This window comes from Nycticebus coucang, chromosome 9 (genome assembly GCF_027406575.1).
Source record: "Nycticebus coucang isolate mNycCou1 chromosome 9, mNycCou1.pri, whole genome shotgun sequence".
Lineage (NCBI taxonomy): Eukaryota > Metazoa > Chordata > Mammalia > Primates > Lorisidae > Nycticebus > Nycticebus coucang.
In genome coordinates this window covers 68,712,368-68,731,557 of record NC_069788.1, presented here as the reverse complement: position 1 = coordinate 68,731,557, position 19,190 = coordinate 68,712,368, and the positions used below count along the sequence as shown (strand labels likewise).

The 19,190-nt window shown below is 38.9% G+C and overlaps 1 protein-coding gene and 1 pseudogene across 2 annotated transcripts; one reads left to right on the top strand and one right to left on the bottom strand.

Annotated features, from left to right (window-relative positions):
- The first annotated feature begins 82 nt into the window (after window positions 1–82).
- PAK1IP1 (PAK1 interacting protein 1) lies at window positions 83–15,186 on the top strand. 2 transcript variants are annotated; one of them, XM_053601573.1, is made up of 10 exons: window positions 83–220; window positions 2,962–3,124; window positions 8,291–8,411; window positions 8,487–8,561; window positions 9,173–9,225; window positions 11,287–11,432; window positions 11,524–11,621; window positions 13,632–13,731; window positions 14,421–14,544; window positions 14,694–15,186. In XM_053601573.1, exons 1-10 carry the CDS (start codon window positions 137–139, stop codon window positions 14,897–14,899), a joined length of 1,170 nt encoding a protein of 389 aa, XP_053457548.1. In that variant the 5' UTR covers window positions 83–136; the 3' UTR covers window positions 14,900–15,186. The 2 variants fall into 2 exon arrangements, with proteins under 2 accessions (XP_053457548.1, XP_053457547.1); XM_053601572.1 differs by lacking the exon at window positions 83–220 and adding an exon at window positions 660–1,223.
- Window positions 15,187–18,709: 3,523 nt separating this feature from the next.
- Window positions 18,710–18,805, bottom strand: LOC128595089 (uncharacterized; annotated as a pseudogene).
- Window positions 18,806–19,190: the final 385 nt, after the last annotated feature.

Here is a 19,190-nt window from a genome sequence, read left to right as displayed (position 1 = left end):
GCCGTTCTGACGTATACTTCGTGCGCCGACACAGGAAGGACCCGCTTTCCCCCCCACCCCGCTACCCCTTTGCATCCGATTTTGTTGCCTCTGCTAAACTGATCGGAGCTCGCCGAAAAAGCACGTGAGCTGCTGGATGGAGCTGGTCGCTGGTAGCTACGAGCAGGTCCTTTTTGGATTCACTGTCCACCCGCATTCCGAGGCGAGCGGCGACCACCAGGTGAGATACCGCGCGCCGAGACGACCTCTGGAGGCGGGGCGGGGAGGGGTCAGGTTTGGTTCCCACACCGCAGGGGTCAACGTTCCAGCGCCCGCCTTCTGCGTCTGATCTCTTTGAATTAATGAGTCAACTAAGTAAAGCTAAGGGGTGTCTAACTTTTAAAATATTTTTTTTCTCTGCCATGCGTTGGAGAAATAAGAGTTGTCTTGGGCCACACATTAAATATACCGACACTAACGAACGCTGATTAGCAAAAAACAGAGTCCTCACAGAATCAGAATGCTGCTCAAGGCCGGGCGTGGTGGTTCATGCCTGTAATCCTAGCACTCTGGGAGGCCGAGGTGGGTGGATTGCCTGAGCTCATAAGTTCGAAACCAGCCTGAGCAACAGCGAGACCCCATCTCTAAAAATGTGGAGTGATGTAGTGGGCGCCTGTAGTCCCAGCTACTTGGGAGGTTGAGGCAAGAGAATCACTTAAGCCCGAGAGTTGGAGGTTGCTGTGAGCTATGACGTCGCGGCACTCTACCAAGGGTGACAAAGTGAGACTCTATCTCAAACAAACAAAATGCTGCTTGCGGGCCGCAGGTCGGACACAGGCATTTTACCAAAATGAGATAATATTTGCTGATTATAGTAGACAGAAAGACAACAGGGCACGAAGGAAGCGGATATTTGCGCACGTGGACAAGAGTTATTGATTTTGGATTTAAGGGTTACTTCCAGAAGTTGATTGTCAGTGTAGGTGTTCAGCATTTACTGAAGAACAACTCGCTGTTTCATTAAGTTTCTGTCTTGGAGTTTTACAAAATATTAGAGTTAGATTAGTATAAATCTCTCCTAGATAAAATTCGTTTACTCGTTTATTATTTGTTGGGAACTTACTGTGGGTTTGGTGATGCAAGTACAAAGATGTTGGCGGTATGGATCTTGTTCTATAGATGTTCCCTACATAAAGGGTGTAAGACTGAGAAGTCAAATACATGGAGAAAAATTACAACAGAATGTAAGTATTTTATTAGATGTGTGAATAAAAAGTCTAAGTAAGTTGCCAGTAGTCATAGGTAGATAGGATTGTACCCAGATTTCTAGGTCTCCAACTTCTTTCTAGTCTACTACTATTTTATTCTGGAAGCAATTCCAGGCACCTCCTGGAAATCTATTTTAGTGAGTATGGTACTTATTTATGAAGACGTGAACGTGTCAGTGTTGAATTAGAAGACTGGATGTATGTGACTTGGCTAATTGCTTTTGTTTATTTTGTTTTCTACCCTGGTTATTTGTCTGCTTTCAGCCTTTGACTAAAAGGTGACATGTTTTGAATATTCAGAGGTGATACTATTGAATATGGGTTTTTGGTAGTAAAATTGCTTACTGTGTTCTAGACACAGTGCACTTCACAGCAACCTATTGAGACAGATACAGTTATTCTCATTTTTCAGATGAGAGTTCTTCAGAGATAGGTTATGTAACTGCTCAAGGGCACACAGCTAATAATTGGCAGAGCTGCCTCAGAAGGTTTAGGACCCCCAAGTGGCTCTGACACTTGAAGCTCTTAATCATTACCCAATACTGGTTCTAAGTCTAGACAACAGACTATCAGGCATCTTCAAACTTTTTAAACAGGGGGCCAGTTCACTGTCCCTCAGACCGTTGGAGGGCCAGACTATAGTTTTTTAAAAAAAACTATGAACAAATTCCTATGCACATTATCTTATTTTGAAGTAAAAAAAACAAAACGGGAACAAATACAATTCACACCGCTGCATGTGGCCCGTGGGCCATAGTTTGAGGACCCCTGGATAACCAACATTACTTTTGTATCATGAATTGACAGAAGTTATTCCTAGATTTAAGGCCATAGCAGACCCTCGGGAATGCTATGCCTTAACACAAAAGAGAGGCCCCTTTGGTCCTAATCAATTGATAGAACTATTTGTCACTGTGGTTATTCAGGACTTGATTTGGAGTAATAAGTTTTAAGTGTGTTCAGAGAAGTTTGGTGGGGGCTTTTTCTTCTTTGATTTGATTGATTTTCTTCTTTGAATATGCTTTGATACAGCGCTTTCAGTTTAAGGAGTGTGTGTGTGTGTGTGTTTTGCTGTCATTCTTCGCACTCATCCAGTCACATTTCCAATCCAAAAGTCACCTGTCAGTAAGTGTATTTTATGGTGATTCTGTATATTGTTCATACTAATGGAAACATACCCTTACTCTGTTTGCTTTTCTTTCTAGGACTTGTCATTATAGGTATTTCTAAATGACATCGTATTAATTTATTTTGTGTCTCCCATTAGAATGGAAATTCCATTAAAGTTTGTCTCTTGCTGTATATCAAGTGCCACAAATCGTGGCAAGTGCATACATAGTAGGCACTCATTATTTAAATGAATAAATTCAAATAAATATTTGAACATTTGAAAGAGTAAATGATGTGGAAGTCTCACATATAAGCACATCTATTAAAGAGTTCAAGATTTGGGTGGGATCTGGAAGTCTATCTCGTCCAGATTCCATTGCTGTGTTTCGGAGTTAGTATACCAGTATTGCCTTCCCACCTCTTTGTTTTACCTTCCTTATTCAGTTTTTAGATTCTTGTTAGTTTTCATCTATACATAATTGCATAGTTTTTTCTCCATTTATAGGATCCATTGGTAGTTTTCATGGATTATGAAATCACTTATCTGTTTCTGGAGAATTGTGGTGTGACTGTGGCAGTTGATCATACATCTTCTCTTTAACAGAAATGGTCCCTGGTGGCTGACTTCACTCACCATGCCCACACTGCCTCCTTGTCAGCAGTAGCTGTAAATAGTCGTTTTGTAGTCACTGGGAGTAAAGATGAAACAATTCACATTTATGACATGAAAAAGAAGATAGAGCATGGGGCTCTAGTGCATCACAATGGTAAGAAAATTGTATCCTTAAGATAGTGATGTGGAGGTATATTTTACAATTTGACTTCAGTTGAGCAGTTCTTTAAACGTCTGTTTTCTAGCAGTTTCTGTAGTAGGAAATAGAGAACAACAACAACAAAAAAATCCTTGCTGTCATATTGCTCACTGTGTGAATTGGGAGACAGAAAAGAGATATTTAACTCATTTGGGGAGTGGGGTTTTGCTTTGCTTAAAATGACATCTGAATTATCTTAAAAGAAATGTCAGTTGTTAGCCAGGTTTGCTAGGAGAAGAAAGGTTATTCCAGGCAGAGGAGGCACTATGATGAGCACAAGTAGCATCGTATCAATATCTAATACCTAACTTCACTGAGGGCATATCATGTATCCCTCAGTGTGCCAAAAAGGTACTGTTACATCTTTAGTTCGTAGAAGGGGACACCTAGGTTCAAAGATATTGCATGACTAGCCTAAGGTCACAAAACAGTGGAACTAGAACTTGAACCCAGATCTAGAACCTGTGTTTTTAGCCACTAGTGTGCTTGAGAACTGTAAGTAGTTCTGGATTATGAGAAAGTTAAATTGGAGTGGGGCTGGACAGTGCCAAGGTAGATGGGACCAGATCTTGAAATTTTGAGAGAAGGCAGGTAGGGATTGAATTGGCAGAGTGAGAGTGAATGAGCAAGCAGATGAGTGGTGTGGGCTTGAGGGAAGCGCTGGCCATTTGGATATGAGAGAGGTGCTAACTAAGAGCAAGCAGAAGGACTGAGGGTAGCTTGCTCCATTTAGGTTGGAAGCTGTGGATTGAGTAACATCAGTTTGCAATGTTTTTTGAGTTTCTTCAGCAGTAAGCCACGTACATTTCTATAGATAGAGGAAAGTTAGTGTGTGTAGTAGAAGGATTGAGTTATAAGGGAATTAAGGATTTTGGTGAAAGAGTAGGTGGTCAGGGTTGCATGAAGGCCAATCGCGTGGTCGATGACGCGTTGGTAGAACCTGCTTTTTGAAATTGTATGGGGCAAAGAATGGCTACAAGCTCTTTTATGGCAAGTAGCAATATTCTTTATTTTCAGCCAGCTTAAATAGCCAACCAGTCACGTACACACTATTAATCTATAACCATACATTTCTCCACTACCTTGATTGTAATATTCAATTATTTTTACCATGGCGCCTACTAGTCTACTGATTAACTGATTATAAATTTCTTAATTCTCACACAAGACATATGTCAGTTGTTTTGCCCATAACTGATAAATCATAAGACCTCTTCGAAGATGTAGTATAATTACTCTTAAAATCTCTGAAACCCATTGGCAACCTAGGACACAGTAACTCATTACCTCACTTACCCATAGTTCAGAGGCCATTCAGCTTTTAGACACATATGAGTCACCCTCTGAGCTGGGTCACTGGGGGTGGAGACTCTTTGCCCCCAAAACCCCCAGGCTTACAGCCAGAATGTTGTGTCACTGACTGTGGAATTTTACCTCCAGCAATCAGGCTTAACAACTTTGTTTACTGAGTTATTGAGGCTTGCAAGGAAACTTATGGTCAGTGCAGGAAATCAAAACTGCCTTTTCCTTAGGCCTTCAGGGCACAGAGCATATAGGCTTTTAGCTATAGGTCAGCCTAGAGAAAATGGGATGTCAAGGGTAGGGAGATCTCTGAAATAAAAAAAAACAAGTAGAGTGTGAGTGCGGAAAGGCATGAAAGGGCGGGGAAGTTGTGAGCTTGTAGCCAAAGGATAGGTTCCTAGAGTTAAGGACTTCCAACTTGGAGCAGCATTAGGTAGGAACAATGGGTATGGGGAACTCAAATACCGCGGAGGCAAAGGTTGCTGGAGTTGAGGTCAAGGAGCAGTAATTCCCAACTCATGGGTGGTTTTCCTCACTGATAGTGAAGTTGTTCAGAATAGTGACAGGATCAAGGGAGGAAAAGACTGAATAGGTAACTTTTTTTCTCAGTATTGAATATTTTGTGCTGTTTACCTTGCATTTTCCCAGGAGACAGACAGATACAGAGAATGAGAAGCATCTCAGCCAGGGAAATTGGTCTCCAGCAAAGAAAGGCAGAGGGTTGCCCATTATCCTACTCTGTATTTCATAAATTCAGGGATTGGTTTCTAGCAATAAATTTAGAGTGCTACATGGCTTCTTTCTATTACCCTGTTTCCCCAAAAATAAGACATCCTCTGAAAATAAAACTACTTACAAGGAAGATAAGACGTCCCCTGAAATAAGACAGCTCATCTTTGGGAGCACACCTTACAATAAGACACTGTCTTATTTTCGGGGAAAACGGTAGATGCTGTCGTAGTCCGTTTGGCTTAACTATTACAGAGTACAGTAGAACCTCTGTAAGTTGACCACCCAAGGGACTGTAACAGACTGATCAATATGCACAGGTGGTCGACATAAGGAACTAGGTGACCTATGTTGATACATACATGTGCTTGTCCAGTCTATGAAAATTAGGTCTCAGCTTAAGGAGGTGGTCAGTGTAGGGAGATGGTTAACTATGGACGTTCTACTGTATCTTAGACTGGATAGTTTATAAAAATAACAGATTTATTTCAAATAGTTCTGGAGGCTGATCAAGACGCTGGTGTATTTCAGTGTCTGGTGAGAGTCTGCTCTCTGTAGATGATGCCTTGTTGAGTCTTCACATGGGAGAAGGACAAGGCAGCTCCCTTCAAAATCCTATAAAGGAGAACTAAGAGTCTCATGAGTTAGCCCCACCCCCAAAGGCTCCAGTCCTCTTCTTTTTTAAAGACAAAATCTCACTTTGTCACCCTGGGTAAAGTGCCCTGGTTTCATAGCTCACAGCAACGTCAAATTCTTGGGCTCAATTGATCCTCTTGCCTCAGCCTCCCAAGTAGCTGGGACTACAGGTGCCTACCACAATACCTGGCTATTTTTAGAGATGGGGTCTTATTTTATTTTATTTTTTTTAGAGACAGAGTCTCATTTTGTCACCCTCAGTAGGTGCTATGGCATCACAGCTCACAGTAACTTCTAGCTCTTGGGCTTAGGCAATTCTCTTGCTTTAGCCTCCCGAGTAGTTGGGACCACAGGCATCTGCCACAATGCCTGGCTATGGGGTCTTATTCTTGTTCAGGCTGTTCTCAAACACCTGAGCTCAAGCAATCCACCTGCCTCGGCCTCCCAGAGTGCTAGGATTACAAGCATGAGCCACTGTGCCCAGCTCTCGCTCTTAATACTATCACGTTGGTGACTAAGTTTCAGCAGATGAATTTTGGAGGGACACATTTAGACCATAGCAGATGGCCCTTAGCTACTTTGACAGATGTTTTGCTCTTCACCAGAAGCTATGCCCTGAATGATTTCAATATAAATTCCTTCCTCCCACTCTCAATTCCAGTTCATACAAGAATTCTTTTGAAAAAAAAAAAAAGCATTCTTTTGGCTTGGAAGAAATAAATGAAATCTGATCTGTTCAAACATGTTATGTTAGTATTAGTGTTGAACAATAAGAAAAGAACTTACTTAGTAGGAGGAGTTTAGATGGCGTTTCAATGAAGTAGGGTTCTTGGTTTCCTCCATTCCTTGTGTCCTGTGTTTCTGACAGTTGGCAATAAACTCTTTTCCTAGGAAGCAGATGTGGGAAAGCATGCTTTCCAAAGTAAGAATATAATAGGGAGAGGAAAACATGAGCAAAGGTGGCTAATGGCTTCCACTTTGAGAAAAAGGTGGTCTTTAAGCCCACACATTATTAATACTTTTGTTGTGTGTAAAATACTTCATTAAAGATCTTTGGTACTTTCAATGTAAAGATTAGTTTAAAAGATTGACCAGGCTGTGTATAGATGGAAAATGACTTAGAAGTTCACACTCATAATCTGTAAAGGACCAGATAGTGTATATTTAGATTTTGTGGGCCATATAGTCTCTGTTACAATTATTCAGCTCTGTCTCTGTGGTGCAAAAGCAGCCATAAACATTTCTGGTGGCTGTTTTCCAATGAAATTATATTTTATAAAAATAAGACATCAGGGGAGGGTAATTGGTGGAACTACTCTACGGTGCATCTTACAAGGGTACATGTGAAATTTACTAAATGTAGAATATAAATGTCTTAACACAGAAACTAAGAAAATGCCAGGAAGGCTATGTTAACCAGTTTGATGAAAATATTTCAAATTGTATGTAAAACCAGCACATGGTACTGTGCATTAATGTACACAGCTATGATTTAATTAAAAAAAAAAAAAAGACATCAGTCAGATTTGACCAGTAGGCAATAGTTTGCTGGCCCCTGAGTCACAGGGCGGTGAAGCTAGGTGACACAAATACCAAAGAAATAGGGAATTTTACTGGGGGGGGGGGGAGTAAAGGTGTAATGGTAGGGACTGCTTTGGAGAGCTAGGAGAGCTCAGCCTCTTCCAGCATTTCACTGCTGGAGCTGTAGGGGAAATTCATCAGAGATCTAAGCTTCAGTGTTAGTAAAGGGAAGTGGGATGTTTCATGAGAAAGTCGAAAAGATGTAGGAAAGTTTGTTAACCACAAGAAAGGAGATTCCAGAGAGCATAGTTGAAGAGTGTAACATTTTATCTAATTGTTCTAATAAATTCTTTTGACAATGAATGATAAGTATATGGAAATTTAATCAAAGCAGCTTTGCAGTGATGATGATTGGATCATGTCTGGTTGGTTAGCTAACTCACTGTTTAAAAAGTAAAAGTCATCTTGGTTTGTTTCCCACTTTAGCTGGCTAGTTTTGTTTTTTTTTTTTTTGAGACAGAGCTTCAAGCTGTCTCCCTGGGTAGAGTGCCCTGGCATCACAGCTCATAGCAACCTCCAACTCCTGGACTCAAGTGATTCTCCTGCCTCTGCCTCCCAAATAGCTGGGACTACAAGGCACCCGCTACAACGCCCGGCTATTTTTTGGTTGCAGCTGTCATTGTTGTTTGGCGAGCCCAGGTTGGATTTGAACCTGCCAGCTCAGGTGTATGTGGCTGGCGCCTTAGCCACTTGAGCCACAGGGGCCAAGCCTAGCTGGCTAGTTTTGTTTGACTTCTGCTCAAAGTATCCTAGCTAACCATCTCCAAATTTTATAATTTTAAAGAGGAAAATCAAGAAAGTGAACTGATTAGGTCAAATCTATATTTATAACTGAACAAACTATGAAAACAGCCTGTCTTGATTTTTTCCTAGGTACAATAACGTGCTTGAAATTCTATGGCAACAGACACTTAATCAGTGGAGCAGAAGACGGACTCATCTGTGTCTGGGATGCAAAGAAATGGGAATGCCTAAAGTCAATTAAAGCTCACAAGTGAGTCCTGCTCCTTCCCATTGGCATTCTGGATGTGCTGATCAAGTTGGGGGCTAACTGTTGGTTTCATTTTAGAGGACATGTGACCTACCTTTCTGTTCATCCATCTGGCAAGTTGGCCCTGTCTGTTGGTACAGATAAGACATTAAGGTAGGTCATTAACACTCAAGAGAATCTTTATTAAGGTGTATCTTTTACTGTAATACTTAGGTGCTATTTCTGTATTATTTCACAGCTTTCATCTGTTTAAAGATACTGTGAAACAGGGAAAGGTAGAAAGCCAGTCAACGTTTTCATGATGGTAGGATAAAAGCAACAAGCTCTGTATTCAAGAAGCCCTCACACGCAGTCATTGGAAGCTGTCAAGTGAAGAGGAGAGTGATCCTCAAGAGCAGTGGTTCTCAACCTGTGGGTCGCAACCCCTTTGTAACAATGAAAATACATCACAGCATTAGGAAGGTTGAGAACCACTGCTCAAGAGAAATGTTTTAGGAGGGGAAAGTTTTTGAAAATGCAATAGATACAAAAAAAAAAAAAAAGAAAATGCAATAGATACAAATTGACTCAGCATATTAAAGGAATATGGGAACAAAAGGAGCTTTAATCTTGATAAATATTTCATGACGCTGCTATACAAAAGATGGCAGTTGCTTTAAATAGCCCATATTTAGCAAATATTATCATTTGAGTTATGCTTGCTCTTTTATACTCAGTGAAACTTAATTGATAATCATGCTATGAGTGAGCTTCCTGTTTTGCAGAACATGGAATCTTGTTGAAGGAAGATCAGCATTCATAAAAAACATAAAACAAAGTGAGTATTATTTATTTGAGATACAGGTTGAACATTCCTAATCTGAAATCCAGAATCCTCTAAAATTTGAAACATTTTGACCACTATTACAACGCTGTAAGTGTAAAAGTACATATGTGACCTCATGTGATGAGTCAAAGTCAAAACACAGTTAAAACTTTGTTTTATGCATAAAAGTATTAAAAATATTGTGTAAAAAGCCTTCAGATTATGTGTATAAGATGCATATTGAAACAAATGAATTGCATGTTTACACTTGGAGCTTATCCTCAAGATACTTCATTACATATATGCAAATGTTCCAAAATCTGGAAAAAAATTGAAATCCAAAATATTTCAGATAAGGGGTACTCAGCCTATATATTTTACAGCTACTTAATGGATATGTGTATGTTTATGTGTGTGCACATACACATTTATTTCCCTCCGTGATGGTGGTTACCTCTGAGAGGAAATGTTTTAGTTTACCTTTTTTCCTATTTTAGGGCTGAGTGTTAATGTAACTTTTGGAGATTTTTTGAACTCAGATAATTATCTAAAATGTTACTCATGGCTAGGACACTGGCCATATATACCAGGGCTGGCGGGTTTGAACCCAGCCTGGGCCTACTAAACAATGACAACTATAACAAAAAAAACAGCCGGGTGTTGTGGTGGGCACCTGTAGTCCCACCTACTTGGAAGGCTCAGGGAAGAGAACCGCTTAAGCCCAAATTGAAGATTGCTGTGAGCTGTGATGCCACAGCACCCTACCCAGGGTGACATAGTGAGACCCTGTCTCCAAAAAATAAAAATAAAATGTTACTCATGAGGAATTTGGATTTTGAGACAGTAGTCTGTCATTTTTCTCCCTTGCTAGTAAAGTAATACACTTTTCAAACGATGTGACCTTGGAGATGAGTGCCACGCTTTGGTAACCAATTTTGGTGCCCCTGGGTAGACCTATCCAAACCCTGGTGGAATGGCACTCTGCAGCTGCTGGAAGAAGCAGAGAACATCAGCGGGTCAAAGCTGTGGGTCTTTATGGATAGGAACAAGTTGTTTTCAAGGTGAGAGAGCAAGGCGTGGGCCCAGCAGCTACCTGTTTAGTTCTGGGCAACTCTCATCTCTATCTCCCTGAAGTAGATGCAGCTCCCCGCAACCTGAGCTGAGTTTAGGAGAAGGAAATGCATTAGGAAAGTGTATGGATGTCAGACTTTTCATAGGTAAAATGCAAATCAAAACCACATTGAGATACCACCTAACTGCAGCAAGAATGGCTCTTATCAAAAAGTCCCAAAACAAGTGTTGGTGTGGATGCAGAGGGAAAGGAACACTTACACACTGTTGGTGGGACTGTAAACTGGTACAGCCTCTATGGAAAGCAGCATGGAGATACCTCCAAGAGTTAAAAGTCAACCTACCATTCAGGCCTGCAATTCCACCACTATGTATTTCCCCAAAGGAAAAAAAGAAATTTATCATGAAGACACGAGCACTCAAATGCTTATAGCAGCACAATTCACAGTTGCTAGGATATGGAAACAGCCCAAATGCCTTTCAGTACATTAGCGGATTAATAAAATGTGGTATGGTTTACCATTAAGTACTATGCAGCTATTGAAAAAAATGGTAATCTAGTATCTTTTGTAACAACCTGGTTGGACATTGAGACCATTCTTCTAAGTAAAGTATGGCCTGAATAGAAAAACAAATACTGCATGTACTCAATACTTAATTGAACCTAATTAATCAACATTTATGGCAACATAATGGAAGTAAAACCCAATGGGAATTAAGTAGATGGGAGGGCAGATGAGAAGTTGGGTTAACTCACACCTAACTGGTATAATGCATGCATTGTAGATGAAGGGCACACTTACAACTTTGACCTGAAATGTGTAGAACAAACTAACCAAAACATGCGTACCCTTGTAAATTCTGAAATAAAATGTAATTCATAAGATATAAAGATAGAGTGGATGTGAAAACACAAAATATAAATATTTGCTATTTTATTATTACTTTGGTCCCTTTATGTTTTCTTCATAATATAAATAAACCGTGGTTTATTACCTTCAGATGCTCACATAGTGGAATGGTCTCCGAGGGGAGAGAAATACATAGTTGTCATACTAAATAAAATAGACATCTATCAGCTTGACACTGCATCCATCAGTGGCACCATCACAAATGAAAGGAGAATTTCTTCTGTTACATTTCTTTCAGTAAGTACTTAGAAATCAGTGATGGGAGTTTATGGGGATGGTTGAAATAGTTGCTGACGTTCTAGAGATTATTACTCTTTTTCTCTCTTAGGAGTCTGTCCTTGCAGTGGCTGGAGATGAAGAAGTTGTAAGGTTTATTGACTGTAATTCACTTGTGTGCCTCTGTGAATTTAAGGCTCATGAAAACAGGTATTTTTACCAATCTGTGTGTGCATCTGTACTGTCTTAATAAATGGTCTATGTGCAGCGGTGTCATAAATCAGGAGTATATGTTTTCGTGAACTGCAGAAGTAAGGAGACATACTATGTGTATGGTATATAGCAGGGGTCCTCAAACTGCGGCCCGCGGGCCACATGAGGCAATGTGAGTTGTATTTGTTCCCGTTTTGTTTTTTACTTCAAAATAAGATATGTGCAGTGTGCATAGGAATTTGTTCATAGTTTTTTTGTTTTTTTTTTTAACTATAGTCGAGCCCTCCAATGGTCTGAGGAACAGTGAACTGGCCCCCTGTTTAAAAAGTTTGAGGACGCCTGGTATATAGTATCTGGAGTATAAGAAGATGGTGGAAAATGTTATCTTCCTGGCCTTAATGATGCAAAAGTGGTGAAAGTGTGATCAGGACTAGTTATTTGTTCAATATATTTATTTTTTAAATAAGTCCATTAGACTTGAGGCCTATAGTGAAGCATTATTTGATAAAATAAAGAACTAAACAATCTTAAGCTTTGTCCCTGGCCACTCTGGTCCTTTTATTTTATTCTTCTTGTCCACTTCTTCCCTTTTCTACATAATTTTTTTCCTGCAGGAGAAATGAAATGATACTGAATTTTATTTTATGCCATCTTATTACTGCATTTCTAGGGGGTATACACTGAATCTCAGATTACGTAGCTAAGTGATTTGGCCTAGATCACCCCACTTTTAGGTGATGGAGCTGGAATTCAAGCCCAGTTCTGTCAGACTCTTAGGTCTCTGCTTTCTCTTTTATCATCTGCATGTTCTATGTCTCACATAAGTCTTCGTTCATATTTTCTAAATAATGGTTAAGTTTTATGCAGTCTGTCTTTGTAAATACTCAAGAGTATTGTAGTCAGGATACAGCCTTATCTTTACCCTGTATTAGAAGTCAAAACATCGTTCAAGGAAGGCCACTTCAAATGTACTGGTAACACTTAGGTTATTGGCCATTTGTCAAGCATCTGTTATAAATTACTACACTAGGTATTTGATGATGAATAAAAAAGACAAGAGCTTGTGTTCTTGCGGTTCTTATAGTGTAATGAGGCAAGAAGACAGCTTAGAAACAAGCAGGATGGAAATAGAAAGGTATTATGATTAAAAAGTAATACGGGTAATTGGTTTAGATATGATGATGAAGGAAGAATGAGTGAAAACCTAACGACAAAAAAAGAGCTAATTCTAAAAAGAGAAACCCATAGGCACTAAGGCCCTGACGGAGGAAAGAGTTTGGTGTATTTTAGGGACAGACAGAAGGCAGGTGTGACTAGATGAGAATAAGCAAGGTGGACAACACAGTGGGCCCAGATGAAGAATTTAGATTTTACTCTATTGTTTCATTTACTTCTAATGAGTATTTTGGAAAAATTTAAAAGAAGGAAACCAGATTAAGGAGCCAACCCTTACAGACCCACCATGAGCTTTAGCACCTGTCACTTTATGGCCAGTCTTGCTTCATCGACATCTGCAGCCGCTGCCTTTTCCATGTTATTTTAAAGCAAATCCCAGTTTTATAGGGTTTTAAGCCTAGAAGTAACATCTAATTTGCATTTTTTTTTAATTCTGAGGGGACAAAAATGAAGCAGAAAGGCCAATTAGTCTACTTCCATGATCCAGAAGAAAAATGACAGCAGATTGGACTAGCGATGGTGGCACTGGAGCTGAGGGAAAGGGTGGGAAAGTTTTCTGTTGTCCTTACTGAACTTGGAGCTTTGTTAGGTGAAGGACTGTGTTGGATGTCTTTATTATCCATTAAGTCAATTTAATCTTGTATTTTGGCTTTAAAAGTGAGCCATTGACTAACCAGAATGTGAAGCATAGCAGTATTCTATGACACCATTCATCGATCACTTTGGAAATACTTATAGCCTCAAAAAAGCAAGAGAGTAGTCCTAGTAGTCTAACAGCATTGCACTATTTCAAAGAATAGGCCTTTGAAAGTGTTAATATTTCTATCCTAGGGTAAAAGACATTTTCAGTTTTGAAATTCCAGAGCATCATGTTATTGTTACAGCTTCAAGTGATGGTTTCATCAAAATGTGGAAGCTGAAGCAGGATAAGGTCAGTGTCTCTGCACAGTATAAATACACCTTAATGTAATCCTTGCTATTTTACTTTGAGTTAAATGTGGTAGAATATTTTTTTCTGGTCATAAAGCATAGATCTTTTGATCCCTTCCAGGTGTGATTGATATTAACGGTTTTAAAGATCCACAGAGCTGCCTTGAGGTCGGCATTTATGAGTCTGAGCTGACAGGATCCCGGAACTCACTCTTCTCTTTTAATCAGAGAAGCTCTACTTTGTTCCCTAAAAGGTGTTAGATTAAAAATGCTGCCATTGCTAAAAACAATTTGAGTGCTTGTGATCAGTTGTGGAACTAATGTTAATTTTGAACCAGATATTAGACAATTAAATTCTCTAACCGCATCTCTTTGTTGTCTCTCTTGGTTTATTATTTGTTTTCTCATAAGCATTCTGTGAATATGGTTTGTGAAGAGTCTGTTTTGTGCAAGGTTCTTTGTTAAACAACAGAAGAGACATGGTCCTTTTCTTTAGAATTTTTAATTTCTGGGTCCTTCTTGGAAATTGGCTCAGTGAAGAACATAGTCAAACCAAGTATGAATCAAGATAATAGAGTACTTCTACAGTAAATACAGTGAAATGCAGTCAATTTTAAATTAAGGCGACTTGATTATGGAAAAAAAGTAATTATTCAGAATTTACTTAATGGATTTTCTATCTTCCTGTAGAAAGTTCCCCCATCCCTACTCTGTGAAGTAAATACTAACGCCAGGCTGACATGTCTTGGAGTGTGGCTAGACAGAGTGCCAGACATGAATGAAAGCCTTCCTCCAGGTGGAGAGCCTTCTCCCGGTAACTGAAGTTGATCACTTGAAAAATTTGAAAAATCTGTTATCTCTTAACTGAAGCAGAAGAGATCTACACAACTTTATTGCTAACCTATGTTTATTTCATTCAAAAGGAAAAAATGGTCTTGAAATGCACTCTCTCTTGTGTTTTAGCAAGTAAAGAAGAACAGTTCAAAATCAGCAAAGAGGAATCTGATGACACAGTGCAGGAAGAAGAAAAGCAGTCAAAACCGAATGCAGAGAAATGCGGTTTAACTGATAACAGCAATAAGCCAAGGAACAGAAATAGCCTGGTGTCAACCAAGAAGAGGAAATTGGTAGAAAACTTAGAAAAGAAGAGAAAAAAGAAGAAAATATAAATGTTGTAGTAAATCCCAGATACCTGCTAAGAGAACGTCTTTCAGATGGAATCATTCTTTTCAAATGTACCTAAATATTTTTTTTCTTTCTGAGTAAAAACAAGAAATGTCTTCTTTTGGAGAAATGTACATTTTATAAAACCATTTTTAAGTGTTCTTTCTTTCTTTTAAAACTGGTAAAATTGCTTTTGACAGGTTATTTCATGAATTATATATCAGTGATCTAATGTGTGATATGTAATTTTTACTTTGGGCAAAATAAATGAGATTACTATGATTTAAAATAATATTAAGTCTTTTTTTTATTAAATCATAACTTTATACATTGATATGATCATGGGGCATCATACATTCGCTTCATAGACCATTTGACACATTTTCATCACAATGGTTAAGTCTTGAACATATTCACAATTTTTTGCCAGAGGTGGATAGAGTTGTTTTTCAAATTTTTCTCCAAAATGCAGAAGAAACTGCCTTACTCTGGCTTCTTCAAATGGTAAGTAGTAATTTGAATGCAAACTTTGTTTATTTTGATAACAAAGTATAAAAAGATTTTTCAAACCAAGTAAATTAAGACATGTGTAGATTATATAACATATATGTATGAAACATATGCTTATATAGAGGACTACATACATAAGATTATAGAGATTGCCAAACTTCTTTTTTTTCTTTTTTTTAATTTTTATTAAATCATAGCTCTGTACATTAATATGATCATGGGGCACCATACACTTGGTTCATAGATTGTTTGACACATTTTCATCACACTAGTTAACATAGCTTTCTTAGCATTTTCTTAGTTATTTTGCTAAGACCTTTACATTCCACATTTACTAGGATGCACATATACCCTTGTAAGATGCACCGCAGGTGTAATCCCATTAATCCCCCTCCTTCCACCTCCCTCCCCCTTCCCTCCCCTCCCTTTCCTCCTTCTCCCTATTCTTAGGTTGTAACTGGGTTATAGCTTTCGTGTGAAGGTCCTACATTAGTTTCATAACAAGGGTGAACACTTAGAGATCAAAAAATAGATCTGCCTGCCGGGCGGCGCCTGTGGCTCAGTGAGTAGGGCGCCGGCCCCATATGCCGAGGTTGGCGGGTTCAAACCTCAGCCCAGGCCAAAAAATAGCCGGGCGTTGTGGCGGGCGCCTGTGGTCCCAGCTACTCCGGAGGCTGAGGCAAGAGAATCGCTTAAGGAGAATCCTCCAGGAGTTGGAGGTTGCTGTGAGCCGTGTGACGCCACGGCACTCTACCGGAGGGCGGTACAGTGAGACTCTGTCTCTACAAAAAAAAAAAAAAATAGATCTGCCATTCAATCCTATAATCCCTCTACTGGGCATATACCCAGAAGACCAAACTTCTTTAAACCGATATGCTTCCAAGCAATGGATGCATCAGATAATTTAGAGGAAGGAAGTCACACGGCACTCTACCGGAGGGCGGTACAGTGAGACTCTGTCTCTACAAAAAAAAAAAAAAATAGATCTGCCATTCAATCCTATAATCCCTCTACTGGGCATATACCCAGAAGACCAGACTTCTCTAAATCGATATGCTTCCAAGCAATGGATGCATCAGATAATTTAGAGGAAGGAAGTCACACGGCACTCTACCGGAGGGCGGTACAGTGAGACTCTGTCTCTACAAAAAAAAAAAAAAATAGATCTGCCATTCAATCCTATAATCCCTCTACTGGGCATATACCCAGAAGACCAGACTTCTCTAAATCGATATGCTTCCAAGCAATGGATGCATCAGATAATTTAGAGGAAGGAAAATGACATTTTTGAATTTTGCTTTATTCCTTTCAAGGCATCAAAAAATTCACTTAGCTAATCTTAAACAAAGATAAGTCTTACATCTAGCCTGTTAATATCTTTTCATCTTTTCTTACCTGGAAAATTATGTAAGTACTTTTTCTTTTTCTTGTCCCCCCGCCACCTTTGAAATTAGGATTTCTGTTCCTCCGGCTAGAATACAGTGGACTGATTATAGCTCACTGCAGCCTTAAACTCCTGGGATCAAGTGATCTCCCTACCTCAGCCTCCTGAGTAGCTGGGGTTATAGGCATGTGTCACCCTACCAAACTAATTTTTGTACAGCTGGCCTCTTGCTATGGTGTTCAAGTTGATGTGGAACTCCTGGCCTCAAACAGTTTTCCTACCTCAGCCTTTCAAAGTACTGGGATTGCAGGTGTGAGCCACTGTGCCTGGCTGAGAGTTATTTACATATTTTAGAGACTTGGACTTTGTCAGATTTGTGGTTTGCACGTATTTTTACGTAGTTGGTAGCATGCCTTTATTCTTCTACCAGGGTCTTTTGTATAACTAAAGTTTTTAATTTTGATGAAGTTCACTTTATCAGTTTTTCCTGTCATGAATCTTGCTTTTGGTAGTAAGTCTGAGAAATCTTCGTCTAGCCTTAGATCTTGAAGATGTTTTTTGGTGTTTTTTGATAAAATTTTCATAGAGTTACACATTTTTACAATTAGTAATGTGATACATTTGGGGTATATATTGAAGCTCTTGGAGTGTCAGGTTTTTCATCTCTAAAATAGAGGAAAAATGTTTACTATTTATCTGAAATGAAATATTACACATAAACCAATTTATATAAGGTCTTTTACAACACTAACGACTATTAAGTATGCACTGCATATTTTTAATATTTTCACCATGGTAAACATCATTATAAACATAAAATCGTGAAAGAAATTAAATTTCCCTTTTAGATACTTGAGGATAAAGAAAGTAAACATACTGATTTGCGAAATCAAAGGGAAATGTCTCAGGAAACATCCTCGGTGGATAGTTGAAAAGTTGGAGAATAGGGAGGTCTACTATAGTTCCCTTTATGGCTGAGGAACTATTTCCGACCTAAACAAAGTAAGTAGACTTCATAGCAGTCTGTACTATATTATTAGTAAATAAAATGAAACGCAACGTAAGCTCCTAGAGGCATTCTTAAGGTCATTTCTCATCCAAATGCCCCAATTATTTTTGTTTTGTATACTTTCAAATTTGCAAATAACTTAAGCTAGCAATGTGCAAATTTTAATGCTAAAAAAAAAACCTTCCGAAAACATGATGTAAAAGTATAGGAGTTTCCATTTATGAGTATGGATAAACTGTGTTTGCATACTTGTTTGCAATTATTTTTTAAAATAAATCAGAAAAAAAATCGAAAAAAATTGTAAGAGTATAGTTTGGGGAATCACTTTCAATAGGTGCATGCTAGGTGGGGTTCAGAGATTGTAATGAACTTTCAAAAAAAGACAAAGACCCCAACTTCCATTGTCTTCTCATAATGTCTTGGGTTTCTAGTTGTACTTAAATGGGGCAAAAGTCATCTCTCCAGAATATGAAGTCCCTGAATATAGTTTTGATTGAGTAAAGGAGGATAGGAGCATATAAATAATTCTTTTGGGGGGCAGTCTCAGTAGTCACCCTTGGTACAGTGCCGTGTCATCACAGCTCACAGCAACCTCAAACTTTTGGGCTTAAGTGATTCTCTTGCCTCAGCCTTCCAAGTAGCTGGGACTACAGTGCCCACCACAATGCCTGGCTGTTTTTTGTTGTAATTATCATTGTTTAGCAGGCTTGGGCCAGGTTTGAACCCACCAGCCCTGGTGTCTGTGGCTGGCACCCTACCCACTGAGTCCAAGATACAAATAATTCTTACACCATTCTCCCTAGAACCAACATGAGATTAATCACTTTATGATAAAGAAGTTACTTTTGGGGGGGGGTGTTTTAAGCCATTTTATTGTATAGAATAAATACACAAGAAAGAAGACACAAATAATAAAATATGGAACGCTTCACGAATTTGCGGGTCATCCTCATGCTAATCTTCTCTGTATGGTTCCAATTTTAGTATATGTGCCGCCAAAGCGAGCACAGATGAAGAATTTACTTGATAAAGCTTCCAGGAATTTAATTCTAGTTTGTGGGAAATGCATTTTACAATAGGGTTGAATATAATAGATGACACATTCCCCTTACTGTTTAAAATTCTTGGTGGGACATTTGACTGTAAAGCTTTAACTGGCTATTTTGGTCTCTTAAATGCATAGTCATTAAGCTCAAAGTAGAACATTAAATACTTAGGTTTTAGATTATATATTTCACCTCTTGAGAAATGTGATGTCCTGAAATGTTTTCAAAATACACCCCTGTTATCTTTTGCCTAATTTTACTGGACAGGGGTTGCCTGTGAGTAACCCTAGTAACTGTATTTAACCCATTCTATCTGAAGTTTGAATAGAAGGGTATGACTGGGAGAA